At 48.9% G+C, this 9,206-nt stretch overlaps 1 protein-coding gene across 2 annotated transcripts; it reads right to left on the bottom strand.

The window, feature by feature from the left end:
• Nucleotides 1-738: 738 nt before the first annotated feature.
• SMIM12 (small integral membrane protein 12) lies at nt 739-5,446 on the bottom strand. 2 transcript variants are annotated; one of them, XM_081224420.1, is made up of 3 exons: nt 5,340-5,373; nt 2,573-2,667; nt 739-2,487 (listed from the first exon to the last, which is right to left on the bottom strand). In XM_081224420.1, exon 3 carries the CDS (start codon nt 2,480-2,482, stop codon nt 2,204-2,206), a length of 279 nt encoding a protein of 92 aa, XP_081080546.1. In that variant the 5' UTR covers nt 2,483-2,487; nt 2,573-2,667; nt 5,340-5,373; the 3' UTR covers nt 739-2,203. The 2 variants fall into 2 exon arrangements, with proteins under 2 accessions (XP_081080546.1, XP_081080545.1); XM_081224419.1 differs by lacking the exon at nt 2,573-2,667 and having other exon boundaries at nt 740-2,487; nt 5,340-5,446.
• Between the last annotated feature and the right edge of the window lie 3,760 nt (nt 5,447-9,206).

Raw genomic sequence — 9,206 nt, 5'->3', positions numbered from 1 at the left:
AGCCTGAGCCTGTAATCAAGCTGAGCTTATTAGCACATCCTTTCAGAACCAGAAACCTCATCCTCACTTCAGCAGCAGACCCTGCCTCCTCATGCTCCCCATCGGATTTATGCCCTGAGAAGCAACAGCAGCTCACCTCAACACTCCCAGCAGGCCTCGGCGACTGAGGGGAAGCCACCGACTCGACTTGCCCCTCCTTCTCTGGCTACCACTTTCCACGTCCCCCCACTCCTCCCACTCCACAGCCGGCATCTCTACCTGTTCAGGAATTCTACCTTCAGCCACCTGTTAACACCACTGGGCCTCAGATCCTGAGGTAAGAGGCAGGGCAAACAGCCTCCCCCTTTTAAGGCAGGTTCATTCTTCATCAAATGCTCATTATTTACCTTTGCTCACTTAGGTTAAAGGTCAGTTGACTTCGTGAGGCAACAGGTGTGCTCTCTGCTCTCACCCCTTCCAACCTCACCGACAACGTCTTTAGTGGCAGCATTTAGTATAAGCTCCTACTGCCCTTCAGGAAAGACATTTAGTATTATGCATTGAGGCCCTTAAAACCATTCGTCCCATTTCATCCAAAATGCCATTTGAAGGAAAACATAGGCAGAACACTCAATGACATAAATCACAGCAAGATCCTTTTTGACCCACCTCCTAGAGAAATGGAAATAAAGACAAAAATAAACAAATGGGACCTAATGAAACTTAAAAGCTTTTGCACAGCAAAGGAAACCATAAACAAGACCAAAAGACAGCCCTCGGAATGGGAGAAAATATTTGCAAATGAAGCAACTGACAAAGCATTAATCTCCAAAATGCCATTTACTGTTCCTACCATTTAGTCCAAAAATGCAGGAAAATCCTTATATAAGATACTCTTTGCAGTATTTCTTCTAGTGAACGACCAGAAACAACCCAAATGTCCAGCAATAGGGAAACTGTTAAAAACAAACTATGCTATATTCCCACTTGATGGGCAATTATACAGCTAATGAAAACAATTAGGATTATGAAGACCATGTGATAAGATAGGAAAGTGATTACGATATGAAAACACTATGTAAAAAAAGAATATAAAATTAAATGTACAGTAGTATCTAAAAAAACTAGTCCAAGAATTAGTGAAAGATACCAAAATGTTAATATTTTATCTGTACTAGAGCCCTCAGAGTGTGGGTAACCTTTTTTAAACTCCTACCAAGTTTAATGTACATATATACTTTTATAGGGAAAAGTATGTGTGCATGTGTGTGTGAAGTTGGAAAATTTGATGGCAATTGTTAAGCTCCCTGGTCTACTCTTAATGTAGACTTTGAAAGTATATAAGCCTCATGTCATCATGATAAAAAGGCCCTTGGGAACCTGCGCCTCCAGGACTCACCGCCTCCAGGATCCAATGCAGCCACGCTAGTAAAACAAAGCTTCCGGGGCCCCAAAGTCCTTAGTTAAAGGCCAATTTTATCCTACCCGGAGATGCCTGCTTTGCATAGCTCCTAGGAGACCCCAGCACCACCTGGAAGACAGGATTAGATCAAAATGGTTCTCAGACGCCACTTTAATCAAGTTTTGCACTACACAGTGACGGGGTGGGGAGTGAGAGACGGTGACTTGTTTTCAAGCAAATTCACCTGCCCCAAGGTGAACAGCCTGGGCTCCCAAGAACAGAAAACTGCTTTCCTTCCCAGGGGAATCCCCTTCCTGAGCTGACAGGACAGGATTTCAGGGAGAATGCGTACAAAGGACAGAGCAAGCTCGTTAAGGGAGCGAGGGAGATTTCTGAACTCTTCCCAGTGCAAACTAGAACTAGGCATGTAGGCACCCCTCTTAAAGGCATCACCCCAATCCCAGCCACTCCCACCTGAGGCCAAACTGCCTCCCCACAGGGACTGACGGCCAATGTTCACTTCATCACTCTCCTCCCAGTGGCGCACCTAGCAGCGCAGAAGCCTGAGCAGCTGTGGCCACCATCCAGCAGAGGCAGCCTTCAGGCCAGAACCCTCACGGGCCTTCCTCTTCACTGGCCCCTCAGCTACCAGTGTGTCTGCCTGGCCACAGCAGAGCAGCCAGTACGTGTGTGGCTGTGTGGGGCGGGAGGGGCCAGAAGAAGCAATAAAGCAAATCAGATGTGGGTTCTGGTTGCTGGGTCGACATGGTGGCAGGACCAGTCCTGGCCCCCAGAAGGACCCATAGGGCCCCGTGTCCTCCATTAATTCTTCTCCGGGCGGTTCCTGTTCAGGACAGCTTTAGGGGCAAATTCCAGCTTGTCCTTAAGGCTCACGACCTGGGTGTGGTCCTTGCCTAGCAGCTCATCCAGCTTGCGGTCCTCCCGGCGCTCCGAGATGCTCTTCTCCTCCTCCACAGGCTGGGGATCCTTCCCCCGGATGAACCATTCCAGGTGGTAGCCCACAGCCCCAACCACGAAGGCCACGGGAAAGGTGACATAGGGAGCATAGGTACGCACCACGGTCCAAAGCACAGGCCACATGACATCTGCAGAAGAGCAGGAGGCCGCATTAGGGAGAAGCAGCACCCCTTCCCACCAAACACGGACCACCCACCAGGGCTCTCCACTCACCAGGCAGCCTGGCACAATTTACTGAGCATCCACCCCATGCAGAGCAATGCAAGAGGGCGCCTTGCTTTATGCAACAGTTGGGTCTCTGAAACAATCTAGGAAATTTCAGAAGGGTCAATTGTCAGGGAAGGGGGAAAGGATCTCTTTTACGTACTATGCTCTTTGACAATTACGCAACCACGTATGGCAGCGTTCCCCACGAGAGGACCTCTGAGCCTTACCTAATAAAGCTTCAATCCTACTGTTGACCCCAGGCCCTCCCTGCACAACTTGCCAACATTCGAAGAGCGGGTAAGAGCCTTTCTCTGCTCTACAAAATTCCTCCATCAGCAGAGCCGGCCATCCTTTCCCCACCACGCGCACCCCTGTGAGTCTCCTGGCTCCAGGTTAATGAGAAGTAGTTCCTCTGCCCCACATAAAGAAGAAGCAACGTATTTAGGCAGCCAAAACCCCAAACCATTACCCAACCACTCTGGATTTTAGATAAAGGCAATGGGTTTTTCCTATTCTGAACCTGCCTTTTCCAACAAGACAAACCTCTTCCTTACAAATCTGCTTGCCAAACCCCTTTCAAAATACACTCTCTTCAACCAAAGCCATATCCTTGTATTTGCATAATAAGCTCCTAAAAATATCACCAGCCCATTATACATACTCTGAACACACTAGAACTTGAAAATTCTATGTTAAAAACCTACTGTACAAGAAGTAGAAGAACAAAGAAGTGGAATGACCCCAGGGCTTCCAGAAATTAAGTAAGGCAACACCAGGATAATGTAAAAACACACAAATTGGGTCACTCTCAGCCATTTAGTCTCAAATGATTATTATCATTATTAACAATTATCAAAGACTATTCACAATTATCATAATAGTGATAGCTCCATTTATTGAGCACTTATTACATGCCAGACCTTGGGCTAAGCTCTGTATATATACTATCTCCTTTAATCCGCATGTCCACTCTCTTGATGTAGCTGGCATGACCAGAGGGTTAAGTAACGTGCCCAGAAGTCTCAGATGAAAGATCATTCCTTTTGTGCCCCTGCAGGTTATTTCTCCAATCTAGCTATCTCTGGTCTGAACCTCACCAAAGATAAGGTGACTCTCTCCCCCTCCCTTTGGTTCCAATTCTCTCTGGAAGAGCCCCAGCATTTTGTGGACCCAAGACTATAATGGACCATCACCAAGGAAGAAGCTGCAGCAGCTCCAAGACTGCCCTCTGAGTCCCTGTCTTAGCACCAGGCACTATGCTGGACAATTAACACACTAGTCATCATCTGATCTTCACAACACCTCTGAGGTAGGAATTATTAGCCCAGATTTTTGTTGAAGGCCACAAAGGCTCAGGGACATAAGCTTAACTTGCCCAAGATCACCAGAAGTGATAGAGACATTGACTTGAACCCAGGCCTCTCCAACTTCAACACCTATGCTCCTTCTACTGGAAAGAACACACTGCAAATAGGTGTATGGTTTCTGTCCAAATCCTGGACTTGAGGAGAACTTACTGCACTTTTTTCCCATCAGCTTGGCATTTCACTACCTAGAAGAGCTTCCCTTTTTGCAAACTCTAAGATTACACTCAGAGATTTGTGAAATTACAAGATTTCGGAGTTGTTAAAAGAGGCACCCTTGAAGAATCTCAAGCCTAATACTTCATTTTCTTTCCTACCTGTAAGCAAGTTCTCTATAAGTAAACACTTTTCCTAAACAGCAATTCTCCACTCAGATTTCCAATCTGTCTTCAAATACATGAAGCATGAGTCCACAACTAATATTATCTCTCACATGCAGCCCGAGGTCTCCCTCTGTGGTCGGGTTCACATTCTAATCATTCCCAAATAACTTAATCCTTTCATTTATTCAACATTTATAACCACTTTCTCTGTGTCACACATTGGGCTGGCCTACCCCATTTGTCTGCATTTCTCAAAGCACTTTACCCTCCAAGAGGGCAAGGCCCATGTTTGTGCGTCCCCACTGTGCCCTATTCATCCCCCACCTCTCCCACCACGCCCGGCATTAAGCGCTCAAAAAGTCTGGTGAATGAATGAGCTCAAGCAACTCAATTGTGTAAAACCACCGCAGTCATCTAACCACCCGCCCTCGAAAGGCGGCAGGAACACAGCAGGTGCCTTTGCTGATTACAAGAAGCTAGATACTCTAACAAGTCATCTCCAGGGTGTCAAAACGAAAGAGGCAAAGGTGGCAAATATTTCCAGCCCCGCACTGAAGGAGCCTGAGCGTCCGGTGAAGGTCAAACGGTAAAGGTTGCCGGGAAACCTGCCCTTGTGCCGGGGGCCTCGGAGGCCCAAGGAGACGCAAAGTCGCAGTCCGAGATTTGCGAACTGCTAACAAGGGCAGAGGAGACCTAACTGGGTGGAAGAATTCATTCCGACTGTTACTGAGCCCGGTCCGGGGATGAGAGCGCAAGGAGGTCAGGGTCCAAGGGTCTGCCCTTCTCCCTCCTCTGGGTTCCCGGTCCCCTGCCCCTATCCCACCACGCTCACGGCCTCATCTGGTCTGTCCTCACCCACGTGCCTAAGGCCGAGAAGCCCGGGCTGCAGAATGTCTGCAGGGCGCTCAGACTCCCACGCCGAGCCCAGGGAAGAGAGGGAGCAGTCTAGCCTGGCCAGGGCCGCAGCGGACGCGCGCCATCTCCCTTCCCCTAACTCAGAGGTCAAGGCCACCAGCCGTCGCCACAGCTACGGGCGGCCCAGCAGCCGCTCGGGGGTAGGAACTGCCTGCCGGGACAAGTGCTCACCCGTGCCTCAGCTCACACCTCGACGTCCGGCCCCAGCCCTCCGCCCGCGATCGGCCCGCGCTCGCGGAGAACCAAAGCCGCCACTCCCAGCGGCCCGCGGGCCCTCGCCCCGGACCCCGCCCCCCGGGGCCGGCTCCCTCGGAGCGCAGGGATTGGCTGAGCTCCAGGGCCAAAGGCCTGAGGAAGCTAGGGCTCCGCAGCGGGCCGCGCTGCGCTAAGAAGGGTACAGCGCCCCCTCCCGGACAGGAGGTTTCCCAGTGACATCATCACGGGCTTTCGCGCGGAGAAAGTGGAAGGTCACGCATTCATGTATTCAACTGATGTTTATTAGGCTTCTTCTAAGACCTTGGTCTGGGCACAGAAAAATAAAAAACATGATCCTTGACCTCAAGAAGGTCTCAGCAGAGTAAAATCTAGAACTCTTAAGAACTCTTCCGTCTGGGCTAGCTTTCTAGCAGCCTGACCTTGGGAACATTGTCAATCTGCCTGAACCTCCTTTCCTTCTTATGCATAGAGGTAATAACACCTATTTCACAGGATGTTGTGAGAGCTGATGAGACAATGTATGCAAAGTGCTGTGCTGGCACATAACAAGCAGGGAAATAAATGGTACTATTGTTAGTATACAAATAATTGAAATATAGTAAAACCTGTCTCACTTGACCCCTTAGGTGCAAGTATTCACTGCCTCCTCTGTGTCCCCACTGCGCCCTGTACAGATGTCTACTTTATCACATATAGAAAAAAAAAAACACCAAAGCTTAAGCTCCATAACACGCCCGCCTAGCCCTGTCTTTCCACCTTCATTCCACTAGTCTCAGGCAGGCGTACTTATTTACCTTTAGTAACACATACTAAACCCCTCCTATCCCCCCATGCAGACCAAACTGTTTCACACCTCTGTGCCTTTACTTACGCTTTTTCATCTACCTGGAGTGCCCTTCCCACCTTTCTTTACCAAAGTAGCTCTGTCTTGTTTTTCAAGCTCAAGGGACACCTTGGTAGGAAGCCTCCTAGATTGCATTATCAGGGTAGATACCCTTGCTTTATGATCTCAAAGATCTCAATGCTAAGCTCTGACAATGGAGGTGGAGAAAAAGGAACAGATAAAGAATAAAGAAATGTGTACGAAACCATTATTAGCAGAACGTGTTCACTGAGGGAGGACAAGGGAACAGAATTGCCTAGAATAACGAGCATTCAGTCAGCCAATTAACATGTGCTAGGCATTGGGGATGCAAAAGTGACTGGGACCATGTTTTCCCCCAAGAGTTGTCTGACTAATGGGGAAGCAGAGGGGTCTACAAAATGTCGAGAGAGTGTGAGAAATGTGATGACGGGAGCATGCACAAGTAGCACAGAGAAGGAGCCCCAGGAAGAATCAGGGAAGGCTCCCCAGAGGAACCTGCCCTTGAGCTAATCTCAAGTAGTGGCTAGCAGTTCTGTCAGGCAGAACTGAGTGCAGCTGCAGGGCACAGATTTAGGAAGCAGAGAGTTGTGGGTTCAAGTTCTGACCCTGCTGCCTGCTAATCTCAGAAAAGCTGTTTACACTCATTGTTTTAAAAAAGACAATAATAGTACCCACCCCCCTTCGGTTGTTCTGTACTAAATCACCTAATGTGTATAAAATGCTTAGCATTTACAGTATATGGCACCTTCTAAGTGCTTGGTAATTGATCACCACTATGTTTAGTATTCCTCAAATTTACTCCTCCTTCTGTAATGTCCCATGTCCCTTTATGGCATTACTTACTCACCAAGCCAAAAACCTGAGTGACATCTTCAAGGCCTCTTCACCTCTGCATTATTCCCCAGATCCAGTTTATAGCACCTATGCCTCCTGAATGTCTCTCAAATTCATCATCATCTCTTACCTGGACCACCTTGGCAACTCCTTCAATGGTCTCTCTGCCTTCCATTGCCTCCTCCAGTCCATTTCTATTCTGTTGGCCAAAGAGTCTTTCAAACACTTAAATAAAACCATGGACTCTCCAGCTTAAACCCATGGCTCCCTTCCAGCCACATCTCCTTTATTTCCCCTCTGCCCATCCTAGCTTGTCACCTCTCTCCAGTCTCTGCTCTTCCCATCATCCCACACACACATAGCATTCCATGCCTTTGCCTAAGCTGGTCCTTTTGCCTGAAATGAATGTCTTCCCTCCTCATCCCTGACTACAAAACTCTAATTCATCCTGCAAGACCCAGTTCAAAAGGCTCCTCTCGCAGAAAGGTTTCCTAGACTCGCCGGCTGCTAGAGGCTCCCTCCTCTGGTCGCTTCAGCCCCTCTGGGAGAGCAGGCCTCCCTTTGTACCGTAACTTTGTGTTTATGTGCCTTGCTGTGGCCAGATGGGAGCAACTCAGGCACAGGGACTGGATCTAATCCTTCACGTGTCCATGGAGCCCAGCACAACTACCTGAGCCACAATACCCTGAGGAGACTCCCCACGCGCCCCCTACATCAGCCCCACACGGAGAGATTTCAGACATCACGTCTGTAGCAGGATGCCCACACAGTCTCAGACGCTACCCATCTCTCCGTGTCCATTCCCATATACCTCATGGTCCCGGCAAGCCTGGCCCAGTTTCTGGGAAAACACAGAGACCCATAAAAAGCTATATAATGTGGAGGTTACACTTGGACTCAGCTACTTCCTGGCTTCGTGATTTGGGCTAGGTTGTTGAACCTCTCCAAGCCTCGGTTTTCTCATCTGTAAATTGGGGGTGATAACAATACCTGCTTCATAGGATTGCTCTGAGTATTGTCTAGTTCAAACCTCTCCCAGGTCCCCATTTTCGAGGTGAGAAAACTGAACCTCAGGATGATAAAGTCACTCAGCCAGTGCCCCACTTTGCAAATCTGGGGGAAACAGACATATGAACGTTTCTAGTTGAAACTTTGAGTCATCCATTTCAGTATTCCCAAACCTGGCTGCCATCAAAATGGTGCAGTGGTTAAGAATCTGCCTGCCAATGCAGGGGACACGGGTTCGAGCCCTGGTCCAGGAAGATCCCACATGCCACGGAGCAACTAAGCCCATGTGCCACAACTACTAAGCCTGCGCTCTAGAGCCCGCAAGCCACAACTACTGAGCCCGTGTGCCTAGAGCCTGTGCTCTGCAACAAGAAGCCACCGCAATGAGAAGCCTGTGCACCACAGGGAAGAGTAGCCCCCGCTCACCACAACTAGAGAAAGCCCACGCGCAGCAACGAAAACCCAACGCAGCCAAAATAAATAAATAAGCCAAAAAAACTCATCTGAGAGCAAAGACTCTATTCACTAAGTCTTGCACAGGGCCCAGGAATCTGTTTGGGATCAGCTCCAGGCTGATTCACTTTTGGGAATTCGGGTCGCACGGGAGCCCTCTTCACCTCCCAGTGGTCTCAAATGAGTGTGTGGGAATATGACCTCTTGCTTTTCAGGTGGTCTTCCAGACCAGCCTGTAAAATATCTGTTCATGCCACTCTCTTGTTCAAAACCCTTCTGTGGCTCCCCGTGGCCCTCAGGACCCAGGCCCACCTTCCTCAAATTGACCCAAAAGCCCAGCAGGATCAAGCCTCTGCACTCCCAATACCTCTTTCTCCTCCAAGCCTCTGCACAGCTGTTCTCTGATCGTGAACATTCTTCCCAGCCCTCGCCCTCTGTCAGTGGCTAATCCCTAGTCATCTTTCCAGCACTCACCCTTATAATGTAACTAACTGCTTACTCACTTGTCTGTTTCTCCCATATGGCTGTTAGCACCATAAGAGCAGAAAGTAACTTGTTCAGAGCTATCTTCAGGTGCTGGACAGGGCCAACAGTGGTTCTTGATAAATATTTGCTGAATAAATGAATGAGAAGAACTGGCTAGTCCAGTGTGGCCCAGAAGA

The sequence above is a fragment of the Mesoplodon bidens genome (assembly GCF_964165515.1).
Source record: "Mesoplodon bidens genome assembly, chromosome: 2".
NCBI lineage: Eukaryota > Metazoa > Chordata > Mammalia > Artiodactyla > Ziphiidae > Mesoplodon > Mesoplodon bidens.
The sequence above is the reverse complement of the archived record's forward strand: the minus strand, read 5'-3'. Positions and strand labels throughout refer to the sequence as shown.